The sequence below is a fragment of the Ornithodoros turicata genome, chromosome 3 (genome assembly GCF_037126465.1).
Source record: "Ornithodoros turicata isolate Travis chromosome 3, ASM3712646v1, whole genome shotgun sequence".
In the NCBI taxonomy this organism is placed as follows: Eukaryota; Metazoa; Arthropoda; class Arachnida; order Ixodida; family Argasidae; genus Ornithodoros; species Ornithodoros turicata.
The window spans coordinates 54,139,239-54,164,493 of record NC_088203.1 but is presented as its reverse complement, the minus strand read 5'-3'; the positions used below and the strand labels follow the sequence as shown (position 1 = coordinate 54,164,493).

The 25,255-nt window shown below is 44.7% G+C and overlaps 3 protein-coding genes across 3 annotated transcripts in view; 2 read left to right on the top strand and 1 right to left on the bottom strand.

The window, feature by feature from the left end:
• The window catches only part of LOC135388476 (uncharacterized), a 120,715-nt gene that overhangs the window by 3,665 nt on the left and 91,795 nt on the right, over positions 1–25,255 (top strand). The window contains exon 2 of the mRNA XM_064618057.1: positions 18,503–18,563. Coding sequence (XP_064474127.1) covers positions 18,543–18,563 — 21 coding nt within the window. The 5' untranslated portion in view covers positions 18,503–18,542. The remainder of the gene's footprint in view (positions 1–18,502; positions 18,564–25,255) is intronic.
• Positions 9,332–10,802, top strand: LOC135389477 (uncharacterized). The gene is made up of 2 exons (XM_064619519.1): positions 9,332–9,988; positions 10,038–10,802. The coding sequence occupies exons 1-2, from the start codon at positions 9,332–9,334 to the stop codon at positions 10,800–10,802; spliced, it is 1,422 nt and encodes a 473-aa protein (XP_064475589.1).
• On the bottom strand, positions 15,536–24,606 carry LOC135388477 (uncharacterized). Its single transcript, XM_064618058.1, has 4 exons — positions 24,237–24,606; positions 23,612–23,716; positions 19,277–19,413; positions 15,536–16,316 (listed from the first exon to the last, which is right to left on the bottom strand). Exons 1-4 carry the CDS (start codon positions 24,253–24,255, stop codon positions 16,227–16,229), a joined length of 351 nt encoding a protein of 116 aa, XP_064474128.1. The 5' UTR covers positions 24,256–24,606; the 3' UTR covers positions 15,536–16,226.

Below are 25,255 nucleotides of genomic sequence, written 5' to 3'. Positions count from 1 at the left end.
CTGGAACCAGATGGGTGCCCGTTCATGCACAAGACCACAGGGTTTCAGGACATGTGCCAAGATAGCTGACATACTGATAAGGGAACACTTTCTCTTCTGAGGTACGGGTATGTTACAACCATAATGAACGTAGCATAAACAGTACTCTGTATGCTGCTGGCAAAATTTTAAAAAGCAGTTGTGCGGACTCCTATCCAACATCCATTTTTCCAGAACTTCAACTATAGTTAAATGTGCTTATTGTGTTAGACATTCACTTGAACAGTGACGTAAAATTTCCAAAGCAGTGCCCACCTGTTGGCATGGTGAAACCAAAAGTCATATCTAAGTCAGTGGCTAAGTAAGCTCTGACTAAAATAAATACTCAATAAATAAGAGAAAGTTACTCAACACAAACAATGTTGTGGCAGGATATACATGTCCCAATAACCATTAAATCAGTCTAAAATTGATATTCTATGCAACATGAAAATCTGCAGTCAACGGCCTGTCGATGACCGAATGTTTTACCACGCGTTACAGGTAATCTTACTTCAATTCAATCCGTGGAAATTCATTTTTCTAAATTGAACTTCCTAAATTTTCTAAAGCACTTGGCTCTGCCTATCTTTATCGCCCTTTTCTTCGCGCAAAAAAAAAGAGGAAAACGACGAAAGGCTGTCACGCCCAGCTGGAGGAACAGGATCGGAAATCAGCGTCCGTAAAGCCACATGTATCACGGCTGCCGAAAAGTGACGTGCTTTTTCCAAAATCCTCTCTTCCTGGCTAGTCGTGGTGGCCTTTCCTCCTTTCGTTGGGTTTTCCGTGCTCAGGAATGGGGGGGGGGGGGGGTGCAACAGAGGTAGGCGGAGCCAAGTTCTCAGTTTCGCTCAATTACGTCACTAATTTTCGCTGTGCTATGGACTGTACGTCCTTGCAGAATCAGGACAATTGGGAACTGACATTCTATTTCCATGAGAAAAAGAAAAGGTAGGTTAACCAGGCAAATTTCGAAGATAGAAAACTGAATTTCCACGAATTGAAATGAAATAAAGCTACCTATAATGCGTGGCAAAACTTTCGGTCACCGACAGGCCATTGACTGCATATTTTGACGTTGCATAGAATATTAGTAAGACTGACTTTACGGTTACTGGGGCACCCTACATGTAATATGACTAGGCAGGGGCATACACAAGACGATACAAAAGGAACAGCTGACACACCTTCGCATGTAACGATGCAATATTGAAGAAAACATGCTAATGAGAATGCAGCATAAACACAAAAGGCAATAACACCATCTCACTGTATATGCACTAATAAGTTGATTAACATGACTGTTCCCACGTGCAACCCTGACCTCCGGGGAAAAAAAAAAGAAGTCTTTCTTCATACTTTATACAGGATACTCAGCAAAAGAAAAGGAAGCCTTAGTTGATGAGCACCTGCTGAAAAAATAACAGCACTACAGCACTAAATGGGGTCATGAACATTCACAAACCACTCACAGTTTTGTTCACAAGCCGGATGACTGATGCTCTGGGCTGTGTCACACCCAGCTTAAACCACTGGTGTTCGATATACGTGAGGACGTTGAAAACTTTTACATCATACATGGCCTGAAAGAGCCAGTAGGCAGCAAATATTGCGGCCACACCGTCTTCTGCATTGATGATTCGAAAAAGTTCCTGGCTTTCAACTAGCAGGTGCATGTGTTGTGCCTCCTCTAGAGATGCTCCTGTGTACCGCACACAAGGTGTCGAAGGGAAGTCTTCAGGCTGAAACACAAATTACCAGAAGTTGAGTATTATAGTAAAGAATATCCAACGCAGCATTTCTTTTTTTTTTTTTATTGGAAACACAGCACTTCACACTTTTTCTGCTACTTCAGTTAAAAACTGGTGCTCTATAGCAAGTACCACCTGTCTCTAACTCAACTAGGAGGAAGACAGTCTCCAGTTTTCTTTTATTGCTCTCTTTGTGACGTGCTGTCTCCAATAAAAAAAAAGACACTGCATAACCAAAGAGCAACATACTGAGCTCAAGGGATGTTATCGTATCTGAGAGGCTCATTAGTATACAGAGCAGCATATGATAGGAATATGGAAGATAAAGAAGAACAAATGACAAGTATTACGTCGCAGCAGAGGCTGATGAAGCTTTGTGGCATACACAGCATCAAAATGGCCACTGTCACTGCATGCAGTTGTTAGCACAATGCTGCTGGAAACGACTAGCCAATTAACTCGACGGCAGGTAATGAAGAAACACGGTGGATAACAAAACAAATGGCCTCCCAAAGCAAGAAATACGGGGCGTCTGCTTCCACTGGAAACAACACTTCATGAGCAGGGCTGTAAAAATATTTTTGTGGCATTTTTGTTATAAACAGGTGCTGTAGCGCCTCCTTGTAAAGCAAGTACATACCACAAAGATGTCATCCAGTTTTCCTTTGTTGCTCTGCTAGTGAGGTGTTCTGCTTTCAATTAAAGCAGACATCCTGTACAATACAGGTAAGATTGCCATCGAAAGCTGATAGAGTAGAAGCTGGCTAATTAGAACTTCATGGGGACGCAAAAGAAGTTTGAATTAAAAGGCGCTTGTATTAACAAAAGTTAAAGGAAATAGAGCCATATCCAGCGCTGGTAAAACTGGAATCGCCCAAAGTTTCCTTTGTAAAACAGTCCGTCAAAATTATGAGGATTTCGCGGAACTTCATGGATTCCGGTACGCTGCATGGAGATAGACGCTTGCCACATAATTTTGCGGAATTGTGCAATTCTGTTCTATTCCTAAGGCGGACCTCATCCCACACACACAAGCACTGTGGGATCATCCCACACACACAAGCACCAGCTCTAATTTTTTACATCAGTGGTGGTAGTTTTGAGATGGTAAAAATCACTTTGGCAGGCTACCTTTTTACATGGGAGGTGGCACTCAGTTTTAATTATCCTTAGTAGGAGAGATCTACACGTGAGGCATGAGGGACATTATAGATAGATGTCTATGGGAAGCTGGCGGGACCATGAATGTTCGAATTATCTGGAAATTCGAATTCGCAAGTGGCAAATTGACACGCTTTTACTGTACCCTTCTCACACACTGTATTAATGCACAGTCTTATATAAACCGATGACTAAGCAGCAACCTAAGCTATGTGACAAAGTTGTACACAAGTAAAAAAACTTACATCTACGTCTTCATGAATGAAAAGCTGCGAGATGCCATCCGGCTCACGTAGGCAACGGCACATGATGCGCACTGCAGCAACAGCAAAAAGGTCTGACAGAACAAATGTAATTACCAAATGGCTGCCGTATGCAAACATACACTACAACAAGTAGTGTCTTACGCTTTTTTCGTGCTGAGCAGACATCATCCAAGTGTGGGATTTGTTGCAGAATCTGAAGAAGTGAACTGCTGGTGGAAATTGTGCCTTTGAGTGTTAGATTGACCACCTCTTGAATGCCGTCTTGGACCGCAGAGAGAGCCAGCCGCTGCGTGAGACATTCGAAGTCTCTGAAAAACTGAGAGCCAAGCAAGCCATTATAATATGCATCGAGGACAATTGCTGGTGATCTTACCCGCTCTGCAATCATTATGTAGGGGTATGTTTCTAATGACGCTTGCACAGGCATTACCGCCAGCTTTGCGCACCTTCCTTTGTAAGTTGCTGCCATGCGTATCTTGATTTGCTCTTCATTGGGGCTCCTCTTCTTGTGCTCAGTCTTCAGCCATACTTCGTGTGCTTGAAGGCTTGCATCATCCTCATGATCTGTCCCAAGTGGAATATTCTAAAAAAAGGAATGTTGAAGACACTTGATGTGGAGTGTCCTCTGATGAATGTCCCATCAGTGTCCCATCAATGATGTGTTCCAAACGATGTTGCACAAGCCCTAAGGTGTTTGTCATTTCTAAGAAAAATTAATGTGAAGTGAAATATAATTAGGGCCTGACTTAAGGAGTTGGTTTTGGAATGGGTTTTTGGGTAAATCTGGGTTAAACTCGAATTTTTCTAATGTCGTTGTGGGGGGAAATATCGGTCGGATTCGGATTAAACGCGAAAAAGTCAGGCCCTAAGTATAATGGATACTGCTGCACCTTCAAATTAAGAACTGGCAGCTACAGAAATGCAGTGCATGTGACAAAAGTGTGGTTCGAAAGCTACAAAGCTAATAATCATGCAAAGCAAAACAAGAGTGCATGGTGGCCCAACAAAACCGTTCCAAGTGAAAAACAAGCGGCAAACCCATTATAGCTCCCATAATGCGAGAAATTCGAGCAACAGCAACAGTGCCTGTACCTGTCGCCTGGTTCGCTGTAGCTCGGAGTTGGCACGTTCGCTACTAACTCGGCGCCGATGGCTCCCCAACTTTTCCCGCTGCTTTTGCACTTGATGGTTGTTTTGCAGTTTCCTCCTTTCATTTTTAAACTTGTTCTTCAGAGCTACAAGCCATGAGCTCTGCAAAATTTGAAAATCAATGGCAGTTAGGCTTCTTTTTTGTGTGTGAGCAGCACGCCACGCAGGGAACCACTTCCTTCACGTTGTTTTTTCCTTTGGTTTTCATACAACGATGAAGGGAGATTAAATTTAAGGGGGCATTTCTTCATGCAGGGCTCGCGAATAGAGTAAGCACAGTCAATGTTGTATTCTTTGTTTTCCTGTTGTCAATGGCATTTCTTTGGAGACAACGACGAGCCCTTCATCTGCGAATTTGCAAAGACTTTTAGTGTGCGGCACTTTGTCCAGATGGTGGCACATGTTTCGGTTGCTCCAACCTCTAATTCATTAAAAATCAGCGACTCATCCTTGTCTTTCAAAACGCATGTCACGGACAAGAGAAAAGTGAGGGGAACATGCCAATGCATATCTTATGATGACAGTATAGACCGCTAGAAGAGAGAGGATGCAGTGTAGCTGGTATGACATACTAGATGATGAACCTTGAGATAAGGACAAAGGAGAAATTCTGTCGTCTCGTCCCCTTTTTATCCTTACCTCAGGGTTCATCTTCCAGTAGCGAGTATAGACCATTGCAAACAAAAATCCCCTTAGACTCGCTGAGGAAGTGCTTCTGCCTTAAGCACATAAAGTCGTTCACCTAATATCAGTAAGTAAAAGGCGGAGGAGATAAACCAATATTTCTACAAGCAGACTATACCTGGGAGAGGCAAGGGTCTTAACTGTGAACTCGAGGAATGCACGGAACAATGCAGAAAATGTCACCACTGCTTCTCTCGCTTACAAAGAGGTGCAGAGAAAATTGATTTTTTTTTTCCTTTCAGTGAGTGGTCATAGGATTAAAAAAAAAACATCAGTGGATACTGGTACTAACAAATCCATCCCCAATGGTGTCCGCAAGATGTGGATATCGCCCCAGTAACATGCTCACAGCTTTGTGGTAGAACAGATGAGATGGATACCTGGAGTGGAGAAAAAAAAGGGGGACACATTGAACAAAAGTTATTGGAAAGGCCATGCAATCTCCGTGTGCTAACTTTTCCCAGTTCGGACAAAATGTAGCCTTGCCAAAAGGGACAACCACGTGCTGAAAGGTGTACTTACAGTGTGGTAACGACCATTGACTGATACACCGCGTCAACTATTTTAGTTTCAAGGGACGACCTCAAGGGGTTGCCACTGGACACAGCGGCAATTGATGCATGCAGGCCACCAAAATCTGGGACTACGTAACCCTTGCCGTCACGGTTGTCTGGGCGACTCCTGCAAGTTTCAGCAGGCAAGCCATGAAAAAAGTGCTTCAGAGAAATACAGCCGAAGTGTCATAATTTGAGGCACCACAGCCGAGTCATGCTATCTCGTACCACCAGTGTGCATCAACAGGAGATGTCACGAAATGTGTGCATGTTTTAACGGTCGCTGTGCATCAATATCTCAACATTCGCAACACAACGTCTCAAACTGCAGTGAACATTACACAGTGAAATGACGGGATATCTAGCTGAAGGGCATCTCGGCGATCAGTCAAAGCGGATGTATACCATTCAGTGTACTGGCATGCCTGGCGAATGAGTGTGAAGCCTGCCTGGGGCTGCTATTCTTTTTTTACCGCCCCTGTTGCAAAGCAAGCTCCAGAACACATAACTCATTTTTGAAAAAGGGAGTGAAAGAGTGTCCTTTTGTGCTTCACCGCGACAAAAAATATGTAAACCAAAACCGATAAATTACTGCAGCAAATGACCTGGTTTGGCAGTAGTTCTTTTTTTTTAAAAAAGGTGTCCAGTGAAGGTACGAATAGGGGTAGCACCCATTTTTATAATGACAGCGCCCTGTTTAAGAAGCTATATTTTTCACAAAACTTATATGAATTCTTATTTAAATAATGAGCACCTTCAAGTCATTCACGTCGCACGCAACTTGGATGTGGTATCGGACATATACTTGTAAAAAAATATATATATATATTTGATTGGCGTCACCTGTTTGCAGGAATCTAACTGAAACACCCTGTATGTAATATACAGGCATCTTTGTTTAAACAACACCGAGCGCTTCACAAAGAGTATGATAAAAGAAAAGTAAGGCTCATTTTTCTTGTGGAGCGCACTTTACCCTTTAAACAAAAGCACTCTGTGCTGTTAGCGACCGGAAATGTTTAACACCAGGCACTGACATTATCCATAATATCAGGTCATACTGAAGGAATGACAAAAAATATGTAGGTTGGCAATACGATTACCACTGAGGTTAATGGCGGGATATCTTATAGGACAATGCAACGTCGTCATTTATGGCTCCCACAGCCAGCACCATGCTATCATCGCGACTGTACACATACATCCTCCTCATAAGGCTTCAGGTAAATGTGCACATCATTACCCTCAGAGATATCAGTAACAGCATGCTTCCCAGTCATATGATTATGGCAGGGAAACAGTGTCAGTCACACAAGGACAGTCCTGTAATTTCTTACATGTTCTGTGCCACAACACAACTGGTTCCAGGTGTGGGTTTCCCTAAGTCAGAGGCTGATGTTGACTCTACCCATGTTGGAACTGAGTCGACTGATGAGGACGTTAGAGTGGGCAAATTCATGCAGTCTAACAGGGGCGCCTTCTCTCCTTCGTCAGTGCTCACACCATCTCTTTTCGTCACCCGTATTGTAGCCAAGTGAGGGATGACATCGTCATCCACAAGGGTGACAAAACAGTTGAAGTCAGACGCAACAGACGCTTACCATTGCTAAAGAAAAATAACTTGCAAGAACTGCGGAACCAAACAACACTGGCAACATACTATGTAAACAGACAAACGCGCTTAACAAAGCGAAAACGTACGTTACGTAGCAAGATAGCATTTCACGCATTGTGCCAAAGAAATACGGCGCATGTTACCGTCTGAACGCAAGTCGCTGTAGCGTAAGATTGCTGCAATGAAAGTAATAGGGAAAATAGCAATACCTTGAACAGTACGCTGTCGCACTGTACGCTGCTGCCCAGTAGGGTACATCCTTGTATTGCACCTTTCAGATTGCCGAGGGTTGTCCTGGAGTCGAACTGAAACTTTCGCTTTAGATCTGTCCCGTCAATTTCGACTAGGCAGACCACCGCAGACATCGTGCGCGGAAAGTCGAAGGTGGCAGCAAAACGGGAAGTTATCGAAAGTCAGCACCCCTGTAGATCGCCAAAACTGTCACTATAACACGCGCACATGGACACAAAGTTTCAGAACTTGAAGCGTTCCAGCGGTTACAAATGCCGCCAATAGCACGGATGGATCGGATTCTGATTGGATTCGTGAGTGGATAGGAGCCGCTCTTCGTACCGGTGACGCTTGTTTTTTTTTTGTTTTTTTTTTGTCACATTTGCATAATGTTTGTTTCTTGTTGTGAAAGAAATGCACATACAAAAGAAGAGAAATAAACAACACCACATTTAACGAACTGTAAACATTTCGCGCATGAAATGTAAAACTTGATATCGTACAGACATCGTACCATTTCCGCTTCTTGCGGCTGCGAGATTCGGCGGGCGATTGCGAGCATGGTTGCGAGTGTCTTGTGTCCGTCTGTCAGACGCTTTCCTATTTCAACTGTATTTTTGTCTTGTGCCAATCTTGTTGGAACGATATCCTCTAGCTGTTGAAGGAGATCCTGCCGTGCAGCACCGTGAGTGTCTTCCTCCAAACAGCTATGCGCAAGCAGATCAGCAGCAAGGAATTTAGATGAACTCGCTGTTAAAGTTACAACCACGCGAGCCTTGTGGCGTCAACTTAGTGCCCGTTTTACCATGTCGTGTTGGTCACCACTATTGATACCACCGACCACCTGTTGGGATGTGAACCGTGTGTGAAAATTTTGTCCATCCCCTGTGCATCGCATGCACCATGCCATATCTCACTGTCATTTCATCTTGTGCTGTCATCGATCACCGCTTGTGCATACCAAACATCATTACTCAGTTACGGGGAAGGAAAAAAGACAATGTCGTGTTGGTCTAGTGCATAGGACGCCATTTCCAGCTGCGGTAGTTACGAAGTTCAAATCCCGGCAGTGGGTTTTCTTTTTCTTCTTTTTTACAATGAGCGTGGTAGGTCGTGATTAGATAGGTGCATTGGCTGTGTGTGACTTTGGATTCCTTTGGGTGTGATGGGAAAATCGTCCGAAGAAATCGGCCCGATGTTTTCATGGGGCTAGGTTACGTTAGGTTAGGTCGATTATGATAAGTTGGTTTGTCCAGGTTAAGCTAGGTTAAGTCAGGTTAGGTTAGGGAGCATGGTGTTGAAATATTCACACTCTTGGCACACTTCACTCACGTGAGAGTTAGTTAGGTTAGTGTGCCGATATATTACATCTACGTGAGGGTGAGTTAAATTCTCTCACTTTGTTTCGGCATCTTTTTACTGTATAATTAGGTTATCAACGACCACAAACAATGGAAATGTCGATGTTGTTGTAACGTTGTTGGTTGATAACACAGTGCGGACTGTCGCTGTTGTTGTAACTGCAACTGGCTGTTCCCATTACCGTTGCTGTAATGCTAGCCATGTGAATAAACAAAGGAGAACCTTAATTTTCTGTGACTGTGTCATAAGATTAAATTATGTAACAAAAGAAACCTTAACGTGTCTACATTTTCGCTTTCATGTTTGTCATTACAAGGGAAGGGCAATTTACAAATGTGAGAAAGACTGAAAGTGATTACAGTCGAAAGATCCCGGAGGACACAGTGGGGGGGGGGGGACACACATAAGCCACTACCATCTTACCACTCCGTTAAAGTGATTGAGGCATGCATGGTGCATCATTAAACCAGAATACACACAAAAAGTAACCCTTGCTGAGTGGAAGTGTCATTGACTCATACTGTTACAAACTGCTCTCAGATGCCAAACCTTCGGTACATCTCCTGCACGCGCTGCCAGTGGAAGGGATTCACCCTCAGAGCCCTCTTCCGCCACATGCACTCAGCTCATGGCCATGAGAAAAACTGGACCTGCGGCTTGGAAGGATGTATGATGACGTACAGATCCTACTTCACATACCGCAGGCATGTGACAAGCAAGCACAGTGGCCTCCTTGGAAGTCACGATTCACGAGCCACCTCTCAAGCCACCCAGAATGAAGGCAGTGAGGAAATTGGGGAACCCACGGGGGCCGAAAGTACGGTGTCTCAGGACGATGATGGCAGTAATGAAGCTGATGACATCAGTAATGAAGAACAAGATGCATCCAGTTCCGTATGTACAGCAGATTCTACGAAGCGCCTTGCACTCTTGCTTCTGAAGTGGAAGGAGCAAATGAGGCTACCAGAGTTCAGCTTGAATGAAGTTGCAAATGATGTCATACATTACATCCAGGACTTAGTTCAGCAATCTGCAGGTACACCTGATGCACAGCCACTTACTGACATCATTAAGGAGCTGCCTATTCTACAAACAAAAGGTGGTCGGAAAGACTACTGGAAGAGCACACTGCCTTTTGTACAACCAGCAACGATGTACCTGGGAAACAACTCAAAGGGGAAAGCCAGATACGTTCCAGTATGTCAGCATACTGAAAGTTCTCAAGATGTATTTGCAGTCCCCACAGGTTCCACACGTAAGTGTACAACAGGGCAGCGAAGGCCACCTCAAAAGCGTGTTTGATGGCTCCGCCTTCAAAGGGCACAAATATTTTCAAGGCGATACCAACAAGTTCTGTATCCAGCTCTACTGTGATGAATTTGAAGTCTGTGATCCCTTGGGTGCCAAAAGAGGAAAACACAAGTTGGCAGTCATATACTATTCACTTCTAAATGTGCCTGCTGAGTACAGATCCCTTCTGCAACATATCCATCTAGCTGTGGTTGCTCGGGACAAGCTTGCGGAACGCTATGGACTGGACCGTATTCTGGAGCCCCTTGTGAAGGATGTCAGAGCTAGAAACAGAAGGCATAGTCGTGATTCTATACGGTACACTGGGTCAGTGCTGTGTCTCTCAGGCGACAACTTATCCAACCACCGTGTGGGGGGATTTGCAACAAGCTTCAGCCACGGTCGCGTGTGCCGCTTCTGCATGGCTTTGCACTATGAACTGTCTGCCAAGCACAAGGAGCAGCATTTTCACATGCGGTCTCCTGAAAGCCATGCATACCCACCTCGACATGTTGGAAAGAGGGTTGCCTGCACTTTCATTATATGGAGTGAAAAGGCCCTGTGCATTACCACTTCACGGGTTGACCCCACAGAGCACCTGCCGCCCGACGTGATGCATGAAGTTCACGAAGGCATCTTGCCATTCCTCCTGAAGCACGTACTTTCCAAGCTTGTTTCTGACAAATATTTCCTCCTTGGAAACCTTGAATGCTTCCATTGAAAAATTTGGATACGACCCTTGTGATGTGAAAAATAAGCCCGAGAGTATACTTCCGACTGTTCTGACAGGCAAGGGCTCGCTGAAAGGGAGTGCCTCTCAGAAGTTCTGCTTTATTCAGGAACATTGCTCTTTATGTTGGAGAGTTCATTCCGCAAGAGAACAGGTTCTGGAGGCTCTACACTATGTTCCGAGAAGTCGTTGACCTGATCATGTGCAGAGACTTGCCACTTGACCACGTTCCTTATCTCCATCGCCGCATCGAGTTTTTCCGGCAAGAATTCCAGACAACTGTTTCCAGATGTAAGAGTCCCATGCAAAATGCATTACATACTCCACTACCCCACCTACATCTATAAGTATGGACCACTCATCCAACTGTGGTCCATGAGGTTTGAGGGAAAACATATAAATACTTTAAGGACATGGCGAGAAAGCTAAAGAATTTTAAGAACATAGCTTTCTCAATGGCACAAAGGCATCAGCTCTACCAAATGTCCATGTGGACGCAACCAGACTCCAAGGATAGTGTAACCTGCAAGGGCTGCAGGGACAAACCCCTACGGAGCAAGCACCTGAGGGTATCCAACTGTATCTAGCAAGCCATGGCATCGAGCAACGTCAGGTTGTTTCCATGAAGAGCGTGGAGTTCAGTGGCAAGGCTTATGGCACGGGCTGTGTGTTCACGTCACAAGGGGCTGATGTGATTACCAGAGTTTTTCGGAGGTTTGCGGAATATATTCTGTCAACCGACGCATCCTCCTGCTTGTTAGGAAACTTGCAACGATGGAGGTTCAACGACCATTTGCATGTTTATGTTGTCGAACGTAGGGAGGAGACTTTCCATAACAGACATTTATTTTGAGCATGTATCGGACTTTTGGCTCAAAGTGCACAGGAAGGGAGACATGTTGTCATAAATCCACGGCAGGCACTTATATGATGGTTGTGTCATCGTCTCCCTCCCTTTCGATCCTACTTTTGCATTTTGTTTTTGTGTATCTGTTGCGTTCTTTGTGTACATATCTGAAGAATGGTTTTGTAAATAAGCATTGCATGATCTCTGACCACTAATAGATACTTATTGAAGTCACATGTCATGTCGATCAGATAACTTGGACAATGCAAGGGGCGACTTCAGTATAGGGCCACCCGTTTCTGACTGCAGCACTCCCTAATTTCTGAATTTAGTTTTTTTTTTTTCAATTCCTCAGTTCAGCAAAAGCAAGGACAGGTACTTGTTCAAACATTCTTTATGGTTTGGACAGTATTGGCTTGCATGCTTTCATGCTTGTCCATATCAGCTGGTCTGCACAGAGAAAACATATGCACGAAGGGTATATGTTCCCCTTCACTTCGTGAAGAGTGAGGGTAAATTAGCTCTTGTCAGAGAACTTGGTCCACGTAATGCACGGATCGAGACGGATCCATGCTGCTGACTGCATTTCACCGAAATTAAAAACAAAAAAAGTAAAGCCTGGAAAATATGACTTTGACCGGCTGCAAACGGTCTGTGAAGTGGGCTTCCCGCAATGCTTACGTTGTGCAGGTGAAGCCCGCTTTAGAAACGGGTGGGTCACGTACGTAATTGAAGGCTTTGTTTAAAAAATCTGATCACCTTAGAAATATCCAGTCAATTTTCAACTATTAGAAAGAACTATAGTTACTCGCGCATGAGTGGGAACGGCCCATAAGCGATGTAGGTTGGTCCATTTCTTGTCAACCTTCCCTAAAGTCGCGCAATTCCGCGGAATGCTGTACACGCTTGTAGTTTCACGGCACATAGCGATTCCGCGCATTTTTGCAGAATCGTGGAACTGGGTGGCGTTAACTGCCAGGTGCAGTGTATTTGGCGTATGCTGAAAACACCATTTCGACACCATATGGTTCTAAATATAATGTGAAGGGGTTTTCTTCGCAATTACACCCACTTTAACACCCCAGATGAAAAAAAAAGTGCCCACAGATGGTGTATAGAGGAGTATACGACAGTTACACCCTTATTACACCCATATTACAACCAGTAATGGGTGTCTGAAATTAACAGTGTGATTTGTTAAAACGAGAGGTGTAAGCCTTTTTTTGGTGACACTATGCCGCACATAATCAAAAAACAAAACGACATACACGCTTCCCATTTTCGACAAATAGGAGAAGGCAATGATGGTTGGCTACAGCGGTGCCATGCGGTTTGAATTTTATCTCGGCAATACCCTTGACGATTTGACAAAGCAGGGGACCAAACATGGCGGCCCGCCTGAGGGACATCGGCTGGAGGTATCACCGCACTGTAGTCGGATGTATGTAGGCTCCCTTGCCGTTATCGCGTTGTTATATCACCGTTCCTCCAAATTCCTTTGGTGCGTTTTTCTAGGATCACATTCTACACTTTTAAAAATGAACTTCACTGCATAGCACATTCCTGAGCCAACTATCATCCTGATTTGTTGAGAACGGGAGGCGTGCGCATTATCGTGACTTATTAAGAATTGTCCAAAACTGCGTACGCCCGAGCTTTCACGGATCAAAAGTGATGAGGGTATCGGTGCTGTACAACAGTTTGGGCCTTAAAGGGACTATGAAATTTCCCGAACCCTCATAGTTTTTTCTTCTTTTTTGCTGGAAACTATTCTTGCCGTCGAGAAACTAATATGCCAGAATTTTTCCGGGTGAAATCGCTCCATTCTGTCAGAAGCGCGCGCTTGAAGTGTCTCTGCTGCGTTCCTCCTCTCCCGCGCTAATTCTCCTGCTGATCGGATAGTTGTACGGGCTCTTTTTTTGGCCCCCGTTACGACACCGGCATCGCGTAATGCCAAGTTAGCGGCGTTGCGTTGGCGCCTCTCGTCCCCAAGAACACACGCGGTCCTCAGGATGTCTCCACAGTGTCATCGTGTCCTCGTCCTTCGCGGTTATCCCCATAACGTCCTGAGTATAACACTCTCGGACTGTCCGTGAAGAGTCATTCAGGTACGTCCTGTGCCCGTCCCTGTGGGTAGCCTGCGGGACGAGAAATATTACTTTTAGTTGAACTGCTCAGACTCCATAAACACATTTTTATTTTTTGGGCCGATCCTGGGACCTGACTGACTTCTTTCTGAAATAAAGGGTGGTCCACCGTAAAATTCTCGGCCTCCAAAAAGGATGACTGTCTATGATACCTGGAGCATTTCTCGTGGAAAGGAGAGAAAGCCGCGATTCTGTCGCACTGCTCTTGACTTTCAAATGTCCTACCTGAGTGTCTCAAAGCAATTGATGCAGACCTAAAACTTCGATCAATTCCTCACTTTGAGTATTCTTTCTTTGCGTAATCGAAAGAAACATTGACAGCTCACCCTTCGTTTTGTGTCGCAGGCGAGCAGGACTCTCGAATTTACGGATCGTCGCGGTTATAACTTATAAGCAATAAATACTATCTGTTGTGACTTCCGAAGAGAATTCTAGTACCTTTCGGAATGGGTTTGTCGGACTTAGTGCCAGTGACAAGATTTTTTTTTAGTCTTTCATATTTCTCTGCTTTCTTTTTAAGCCGCTGCCCTCGTTGTCCGTTATGGATTGCGGAAGTTACTCAAGATATATTGGAAAACTGAAGTTATCAGGACTGCGTGTGGTATTGTATCATTTATATAAAAGGAAACCGGAGGCTGTCTTCATGGTACTTGTGTTCGCAAGTACCACGAAGACAGCTTGGGGTGTCCTTTTATCACTCTCTCTGTGAAACGCTTTGTATTCAATAAAAAAGAAACACTATTCAGGGTTATAAGCAGCACAAATAAGGACAGGTGGGTGCAGGTGAAGTCGCCCTCACAAGGTCCTGCGAGTGTTCCAGGTTGACGCCCTGAGGATGTGCAGGTGATGTGATCGGGAGTCCCACGGTAACACTGAGGTAACACTGGGAGGACCAGTTGATGACTTCCTGAGGATGTCATCGTCATCCGGGGTTGACATCCTGAGGATGACACAGGACGTTTCTGTGTTGTTGGGGAAGGTCTCTGGCCGCGTCTGAGAGCTGAAGTTTCTCTTCGTTCGTTGAAGGCGTTCGGATAACACGCGATAGTGAACAGCTTTTTGTGTGTGAATCGATTGCTATACTTGCGCTGGCAGGTATGACATGTGAGCTATACTTTTTCAAGGAATGAAATAGTCTTCTGCTCGGCCGCTGTTCACAACAAGGAACCCAAGCACCCAACTCGGTCCGTGGCTATGAGGTTTTTGCTGACGCGAAACGTAGGCCTCTAGCGATTAACCGCGACGTTGTATTCGTTGTACTGCCGTGACCAGAGGAAAATGTCTGGTGGTTGCTTGGCGTTGCGTTGGTAATGTGACAACAAGTGCGTTGTGAAGTGCGACTGAGATATTTGGAACATGTCCCCCTTTGTTGCTCGATTTGTTTGCACGAATTGTCGTAGAAGACTGGGTGGTATAATGTTTTGTTTTACTTTGTTTCAACCAGTGTTCTTCGTCACCATTACTATTTTTATTCAAAGCAGCTTCACGCCTTCAAGCGATTCTGATTTATTCTGCATTGCTTGGTCTACAGACCGAACGGGCTGGCTGTATTTCCTTCCTTTCCTAGTGACTTGTTTGCCTAAGAATATGTTTCACGCAAGAATTTGTTTTATGAGGTATTCAATGTCGAGCTCGTCGTAAATCTGAACATTTTGCATTAACACCCACCGTGCCTACAGACACTCAACTGCAACGTATTCTGCACATCGTATATACTTCTGATAACTGTCTGTTGTTTAACACATTTATTGTTCAACCATGTTTCCAATACTGTGCAATACATCCATAATTCCGAGACTGGTGGACACAATCCAACGACACCAGTTCGCCTGCGTCATTGTCACCGTATATTATTGTGTTACATAAGTCTGAAGTCACGAGTTGAGGCAACTGAAAAGCACCAAGAAGCCCCAGTAGTCACGTAGCATGCCCTATATTTTGCAATTACAAAAACTACAAGTAATTGATACTATTTCATATATATTGCCACGTGGACAGAGTCCTCAGCTGTGCAGCCTCGACCAAGGGTGTGGGCACTATGCTCAAACAGCTCAAGTGTCGACATTTAGCTCAAACAGTACAATATAACAAATATATAAGACCTAAAATCTATAACATATACACATTATATGCTGCACATGCATAATTTTTATGCATATGCAAACACAGGATGTATTCTATTATACACTGTCACACAGCTCAACTAACAGCTGTATTGGCACCAGTGTTACCAGCAAATAAGGGCCGAAGTAGCTGCACAAGGTTTACGGGATTCCCAGAATAAGTAGAACTGCTTGAACACAGCAGTACACCACTGATATAGTAATGGTTGGTTAGGTTTTCTTGGTAACGTGAAACGAAGTGCAGAGTTGTAGCAGGAACAAATCTCATGAGAACATAGTGTATCAAACGTAGGTTTCTTTAATTTAGAGGTGACCTGCAGAGCACTTGGAGTTGTTCTGGCGTTCCTACCCTGGTGAACGACTTCAGCTGCCATACACGTGGGCTTCCCTGGTTTGAGAAAAGAAAATGAATAACACAGAACGCAACTCCAGTTCTGGTGAATGCAAATGGATGTAGTCCATCTAAGTAATGATTATAAGATAAGAAACAAAAGTCTGCAGCTCTTAAAAGCACCTTAGCTTGCATAATCTAAACCCCGAGACTAGGGAACATAAAGGGACAGACACAAACACGAAGTCTCAAACAGATCTGCGTTTGAGAGCACAGAGCAGCTGTGTTTGAGGCTTCGTGTTTGTGTGTCCCCCTTCGTGTCCCCTAGTCCCGGGGTTTTACATTATGCATCATATTCACCAGCTCGCTTGCTTCCTAGCCATTTTTTCATTATCTTATTCAGGTATAAACAATAAAATGGCCCCCTCAATATCATATATGATAGGATAAACTGATATGATTGTGCATATGATAAGGTAAACTGAAATCAAATCACAAAATAAAAAAAAACACTTGTGAACAGCCTGAGTGCGAGGAAAGATAATGCTTTCCATTCCGGCGATCCGATTGCTTCCTTGCATCAAAAGCTCTCCGTTATGTCACTGAGAAACATATGACACTAGATGATCCGCGGATATTGACGTGAATTAGGGCAACCAACCATCCAACATTGTCTCGGTATGTCGGCGAAACCCACAGGATGCGACTGCGATAGGCTGCGACCACCGCGCGGAAGCTGGCGTCATGGACCCGATGACCGCATCAGGGTTGCCAGATGCCAAACTTGTCTCCCGCCAAAACTGATTCATAAAATAGCCTAAACATAGCCAACGCACGACGACACATAAAAGAAAAAAAATAGCCCAAATAGCCAAAAACGTTTTCGTTTCCCTGTTCACAAAACCGGGAAAATATACAGCATGCAAATTGCACATGGGTTATGTATGAGAAGCGCATATGCATAAACTCATATTATGGACACATTAGTTCGCTTGTAAACTTGTTCAGGAAGGATGTTCATTGAATGGTCACGTGAAGAATGGACGTTAGCGTAAGGGGGTGTATTTTGCAATATACACCTAGATCACTCTCGTATGACACTCCTTCGAGGCTGATCCCCTCATAGGTGGGTGTGTTGAGGGTGTGCTAAAAGTGTTTTGCCTTATTCTAAAACGCGTGTACACTGAGTCTTAATTTTCCTTCATACTAAAACCAGTAGGAAGCACAAACGTTGTCTTGATGGTGAGCTTATACTCCAAGCAATTCCTCATTTTGGTGTTTTTTGTGTATATAAACAAGTTAAACTTGCTATCGAATTTGCAGACTCTCGCAAGACAGGCACTGTATATAGTTATGCCATTACTTAGGGGTGTTGATTTACACAAAAAACGAATCAGATAGGGTATCGTCCAATTACCAGTGTAGACCCACAAGCCGCGCACCCGCTAAGTACGTTACACCCTTTCAGGAGGTAATGTGGGTGTACCAACTCACACCCTTTCAGGTGTAAAAGTTTGAAAGTGTTGTGAAACACACTATGAGAGTTAGGTGTATTTCATTACACCTACACACTTTAGGGTGTGTAGGTGTAATGAAATACACCTACCTGTCATGGTGTTTCACAACACTTTAGGGGTGTGAGTTATGGGACGCACACCTTACACCCAAAAGGGTGTAGGAAGTTTTGCGTGACGAGGGGTGACAATCATAGTCTGGTCATGTGTTGTCGTCCAAGCGCATGTGGCGTGAAACCCTCAAATAGTCCAAAAGTAGCCAAATAGCCAAGGTGAAAAACACCCCGCCAACTGTCACAAAAAGTAGCCCAGTTTGGCGGCTTATAGCCCAATCTGGCAACCTTGGAACGCATATGCATGATCCTACGGCGCATGCTCCTGGCGGGACCACGACACGTCACGATGACGTATCGCGCGCCCGATCGTAGTTCGCGTCAAGTTACTCACGGTGCCTTCGCGCGGCAGCTCGACACGGCGTGGCGCCAGCTGTACTCCATTTAAATTCGCGCGGCTCCATTTAAATTCGCTCCCGAGAAAATTCCTTGCATGACGAAGGTAAAATTTTGGTTCTAGACTCGGAAAAGTGTTTTCTTTCTGATGAAAACGAGAAAAATATCATTTCATAATCGTGCTGTGTGGTTTGGTTTTGTGTTCGTGGATCCGGGTGTCAAATGCACCTCCGGATTGTGCCACATCGGATCAAATGATAAAGTTACTTGTATTTTACAGACGTTCGTGATCACTCGACCTTCTTGAACTGCGATAAATCATGACCGCCCAGCCCGACCAGGTGAGTTGCCTCACAACAATATGGCCGACGGAAGACTTATACGAGTAGTTCCACGATACTGTTGTGAAGTATCGATTTATCCAAAATCGCAAGCATCGGGCGGTTCCAAAGTATTTTATGTACCACATGTATCCAAAGCTGTCGTAGGTTATCCAGGTGGGAAAGGGAGACGTGTACACGCGCGCTTTGGAGAAAATCAACCCTACAGTGCCAACAAGATGGGGTGTCAAAGCACCCTGCTGTTGGGCAAAGCTTGATGGTCTGGTATCCTCTAGGGGTTCCTATCACATCATTGCAATCTTCTTTCGACATTATCCCCCACTCCACTCACCAACTACAGGTGTTAGATGAGGCAATAAGATATAATTAGGGTTGTGCTTCCAAGTATAGTCCTACGCGGGTCAGAATTATCTAACCTGCGCTTTGCCAATTCTACCTTTTCCTGAAGGAAAGCACTCGAAAATTCGCAGTGTAACCACATTGGTACAGTAGTGCCGACGAAATTCTCACATTTTATTTTTTTTCTGCGATGACAATGCCACTCCTTTTCTATTGATGCGAATTTCACTGTGCGCGTGAAAAGAAGGCGAGTTCCGCAACACTTGAAGTCACAGGAAATATTACTTAATGATTTCTTTAAACTGTGTAACATTCCACTGCGTAACAGAAACAAAAAAGAACGAATGAAAAAAAAAAAGAAACACTGAACTCACCGACGCTGAGTGCTTGTCACATTGTACAATGAATGACACACGCCTGAGAAAGCACAGAGCATCGAGGGTAGTGTCATTCACTTCGGAGTGAACTTTTGTGAAAATACTGGCTGTCAAACTGAAGGTCCGTTCAGCTTCTGCGCTAGAAGAAATGACACTCAGATATATCTATACCTACACGTAGGCAGCAGTCCTCTGCCTCCGCCAGTCATAAAAAGTGCTATTTCCATACTAAGTGGTGAGTCTCTGCCTGATGGCCTGCAGGTGTTTGACTTGTCAGTCATATTTGCTGTAACGAAAATCCCGGGATTTTCGGAAGAAATGTCGGGACGTAAAAAATTGTCCGGGATCCCGGGATATCCCGATTGGCAACCCTAGATATAATGCGACAGTGACATCAGGTAGAGAATTCAAGGAACCCATAAAGGAATGTTTTGAATGATGGGTGATTCAGGACTAGAGTGGTTGATATTTCCATCAGCGTGCTCTTCTGGGCTTCGTACCTATACAGGAACAGGCCAGTTCGTCAACGAGTCATCCAACTTGTCATTACATACAACGATGGTATGACGAAAACGACACCGCGACACGAAAGATTCTGCGCCCTTGACGAGAAGCCCCAGTTCAACAAACAACCGACAAAGCAGTGAGAAGAAACGAAGAGCTTCGTAAAGATCTTTATCCACTGGTAACATTGTAGCTTTTGTTTCAGGTTCCCGCCAGTCCCCCAGGCAGTATGAGACTTAAAATGTGCACATGCATGTGACATGGATGAGACTCCTGCAGATGATGGCTGCCACCATTGGATTAGCATCATCCGATAGCTTTACATGATCTTTCACATGATATAAAGTGGCTGGGTTCAAGCGCATTTTTTGTCCGCCTAGTATCGCAAAACCACGAGTGGTACGCGAAAATTTTGCATGTTCTTAATTATTTCTGAAACGCCACAATATTTTTCACGATTCATTCTTCAGGGGCTCAATTATGCCCGTACTTTGCGCTGCTGGTAAGGTACCTGTAACGTTGCGAGCGTTACAGTGTAACGACGGACCCTCAAGCAAGACGCTCACACTTGGTGTTTCGTTTCCAGGAAGGATGTATAGATCCCCCTTAACCTCCCCTTCCGTTTTTTTCCCATGACACATCGTCTTCGTCACAATAACGTTTTCTCTTTTTGATTGAGACGCAGGGCTACCTTTCCGTGGAGCGAGTTTTCCACACAAAGGCGCTCCTCGTATGTTTACGAGCGCGTTTTGCTTTGCGTAGTCTTTGCTCGTAATTTATTGCCCAATGTTGCATTGTGTACTTATTTTGCACTTATGGTACGTATGTTTATTTTTTCCTTTGGAGATGCAGGGCATGACTTTCGTGGGCGCCTTGAACTTGCTATTACGCACTTTCATGCAGAAAGTTACAATACCTGAGAATACAAATTTGTTACCGCGTGGTTGCAGCAGTCTCTTAGATTGGGCGCATTAAGTGATAGTTCCGAAGCTGTGCACGCTATCTTTAATGAGTTTTATGCCCCGTAGCGTTATTTTTGAACCACGAGGAGTACTACAAAGCCCGTAAGACCGCTGTGATGACAGTATGTTGCTGCTCCCAAGTATCCAGACAACACGGTGATATCCAGTGGACATCCAGTGGATATCAAAGGCATGCACTCCTAGAGTATTGTTGAAGAGCAGGCGTTCAGGAGTCTTTTGAACTGCGTTGTTCCCGAATATGTTGTGCCGGCACGTACGATCCATTGTGCCTGAAATGTTTGAGAAAGCTAAACAGCGCGTTGAGTGCGAACTGCGTTCTATCTTTGAAGAATCTCCATGCAGCTATGCCACTCTGGATAGATGGCTGGACCTCAAGAGCAGGAGACAGTTATGTTTCCCTAACGCTTCATGTACTACGAGAAGACTTCACGCTACGGAATTTCGTGATAGCGTGCCGACACATGAAGGCTGAGCACTCGGCAAAGAAACTTTACTCGAAACCGTCATCGAAGAATGGCACATTCCCGCGTCTCTTCCTGGCTACGTTGTCACGGACAAAGCGCGCAATTCCGTTGCCGCTGTCGCCCGTACGAAGTGGACGAGCGTAGCACGCTTTGCGCACATGTTACAATTTTGTGTGCATGATGCGAAGAACAGCACACCTGGGTTTCAGGACATTTGCTCAAAGGCAAGGGCAATTGTTGGGTACTATAAGTTCCTAAGTTCCCATCCATACTTCCTGCACTCTTTCACAGCTGCTGCAAGTGGATTTTCCGTTTCATTTCTGGGTACATCCGGAATGCATATTTGAGGTGCATGCTCTGTTTAAGATTCCCAAAATATCCATTCGGGCCATACAACCCAAAATATGAAGTGGGTGCAAAAAAGGATTGCCTACATTTCTGCCATTTTGGTTTTTTGAGAAAAGTACTAATTAAAAGTGCATGCAAATTTCATGGAAAAGTTCTCTACCAGGCCGTACCACCCATCTGCAAAAACCATGTGCATGATTCTCTGACACTAAGAAAGTAACAATACAATACAAAGTAAAAAGCAACGCCAAGTCAAATTAACTGTGATTACACTGAGGGAAGGTAACACGGGTAGGAAAACTTTATTACAATTAAGATGAACAAGGCTTTCGTGAAGAGCCTACACTTCATCAGGTTAAAGAGTAGCCGTACAACAGGACGTATATATACCAGTAGAAAGGGAGGGAGAAAGGAAATAGAAAAGCAAAAACACAATCGAAGACACTTATCTAGCTGAGGGAGTTGAAAAAACAATAAGTAAAATAAGTAAAGAGCGAAGCAGACCGGACAAGACCAAAAACTACAGCCCAGGGTCATGTGTCACAGACACATAACAGGGGAAAGTTCAGAGCGCGGACAGCCGAAAAACGCAAGGCGACCTTCTGATGCTCCCTGTAACCGGGAGTTTCGAAGAAGGCTCAAGGGAGGGTGCTCCGCGGTCCACAGGCGGCCGCGCTGCCACCGCCCCCCCCCCCCCGGCCTGCAACCATATCCACCCCCAACATCCACACTTCCTGGATAACGGAAGGACGACCCACTTACTTTCAGAAACGCAATTATCCGCCGAAACTGATAGAGAACGCTCTATTAAAATGTAGTTTTTTGCAGAGATACATTGCTCTCCCATCAGCCTATTAAACAGCACGATGATATCTCTTTCGTCACAGTCTACAACAAAACATTGCACAACGCTACATCCATTTTTGAACGTCATTTGAACATACTGCACAGCGATGAAAAACTTAGATATTGTCCCAACTGCTCCAGTTGTAACTTTGCGTAGATCTCGCAGTATTCGCAACATCCTCGAGTATGTATTCGCAACATCCTCACCTCCTCGCGCTTAATGCGGCAGCGACCCGGTTGCTCTCCTTGCAATAAAACACGCTGTCAAACATGTAATATCATAAACCCATGTACATCTATTACACTGCAATTCATTTAATTTATGCTATTTGATTATGTGCAAAAAATGCAACGTCCAGTATATTGGTGAAACATTAAACTCCATGCGAGAAATATTTTATGGCCACAAATCTGACATAGTTAATAATCGCCCACCCCTGTCTCTGTATCGGGACATGACTTTAATACTCATCTATCAATTGTACTCCTTGAATCCGGATATACAAATGACATAAAACGAAAAATCGCGAATCCTACCTGATCTCTAAATTTTGCTCCCTTCAGCCACATGGGTTAAACATATACGCTGGCCCGTTACAGTTGTTCAACTTTTAATTATGCTTCAAGTGGGTCGTCCTTCCGTTATCCAGGAAGTGTGGATGTTGGGGGTGGATGTGTTTGCAGACCGGGGGGGTTGGCAGCGCGGCCGGCTGGGGACCGCGGAGAGACCTTCCCCGAAACTCCCGGTTACAGGGAGCATCGGAAGGGTCGCCTTGCGTTTTTCGGCTGTCCGCGCTGTGAACTTTCCCCCTGTTGTGTATCTGTGACACATGACCCTGGGCTGTAGTTTTTGGTCTTGTCCGGTCTGCTTCGCTTTTTACTTATATTACTTATTGTTTTTTCAACTCCCTCAGCTAGATAAGTGTCTTCGATTGTGTTTTTGCTTTGCTATTTCCCTTTCTCCCTCCCTTTCTGCTGGTATATATACGTCCTGTTGTATGGTTACTCTTTAACCTGATGAAGTGCAGGAAATGCACGAAAGCCTTGTTCATGTTAATTGTAATAAAGTGTTCCTACCCGTTCTCCCTTCCCTCGGTGTAATCATTAAGAAACTGTAATACAAAAAAAAGAAAAGAAAGAAACCACCTTGTGTATCATAGCTGTCAAAGGCACTGCGCCAATCCTACTTGTCTGTAGAAGCTGTTCCTTGGCGTGTCGCAGCCAAGATCTTGTATGGGCTTCTATCTCACTGTCGGTGTCGTTCTTGAGGAGTCGACTTGACCTGATGAAACCTGAGAAGTAGATGTAATAAAGCGTAAGCAATACAGCAGTTACGAGAAATAAGAGATTACTCTTATGCCTAGCTCTCTCTCACACGGTTATGCCCAATGCAACGTCATGTTGCAAAGACCTCGAGCAGCATTGAGGCAGGGTTGCCGCACATTAACTTTTCTTTTTTTTTTACGTTCACAAAAGGAAGCGTAGATAATCATGCCATTATTTGGAGAGACACAAGGATTAGATTGTATGAGTCAACATTATTCAGTAAAATTCACACTGACGACAAGGGCGGCACAATTCATGCACAGCATTCACTCAAGAGGAAGATAGATTGTGAGGACCAGGCTCTACCTGGTGTCAATTCCACTGACGCGTTGAAAACCACATACAGTAATCCCTTGTTATAACGAAGTCGTCGGGACCGGAAAAAATTCATTATAAGTGGTATATCGATAAATGCGGGAACGGCTAAAGATGCTGCCAGTGGTGCCCGAACTGTGTGGAAACAACGGTATCCCAAAAGACACATACCTTGGGAAGGTATCAGCATGGTGCCACTTTTATTTCATTACAAAAAAAAAAAAAAGAGGTGAACCGCGTCTGATGCACAGCCTTGTTGGGTGCCAGGAGGGCGTGCTCCAGTCTGTGCACGCACCGCAGGACGCTGTCGTTAGAACTTCCCGGGGCTCATCATCCGAACTATCGTCACTTTTGCATCGGCGTCTTATCACAGTGTCCACAATATCCTCGTCCCTGGTAGGGCAGACGACGGGTACGTCCACATCTTCAAGTGCAAACGAAGAGAAGTTGTCGTCCGCCTCCTGCCCGCCGAGCTCATGCACTCGCCTGTAGAGATAGTCGCAGTCCTCTATGTCTGGGACGTGTTCTTGTTCATCGTGCACACGACCCTAGAAAATGCGGTATGCGCGAAGCAATTTGCAATCTTAGCTCCTTCCACGAAATACATAGTAGCCTTTTCAACTTCTCTAATTAGTGAGACTTACACATCCGTAGGATCTTTGGTGGAGCAACTGGAAAACGCGGGAACTGCGCGGAGAGCAAGACGCTGATTTAGCGAAGTGGAAACAGTGGAGGAACGCGCGTGCTACCCGTTCCGTGCAAAAAAAGAGGAGATTGTGTGAAACTTTCGCCTCTTTTATACGAGGGAAAGAGCGGTCGCAGAGAACGCTGCCCAGCGTCTCCACTGCTCCGCAGTCCTGCGGGAGCTGGGGGCATTCGGGCCGGCTCGCGCTTCGTAAAATGCGGAGTCGGGCAACAGTATGCTTCGAATAATCCGGTTAAAACTTCATGCATTTGATACGGGACACAGGGGAACTTCGAATAAAACGACTTCGCTGTAACGGGGGATTACTGTATGTAACGGCCGAACCATGAGTAAAGCTCCTAGACTTCGCACGCAGAATTGGTCATGTCTCGCGGAACATACCGTCTACCCCAGAATCGCCATTTTTCCTTTTCTTCGGAATATTCCTTATAACACTATCACAGAATTATTACCATTCATTTGCTTGGTGTCACCATTCTGCAAG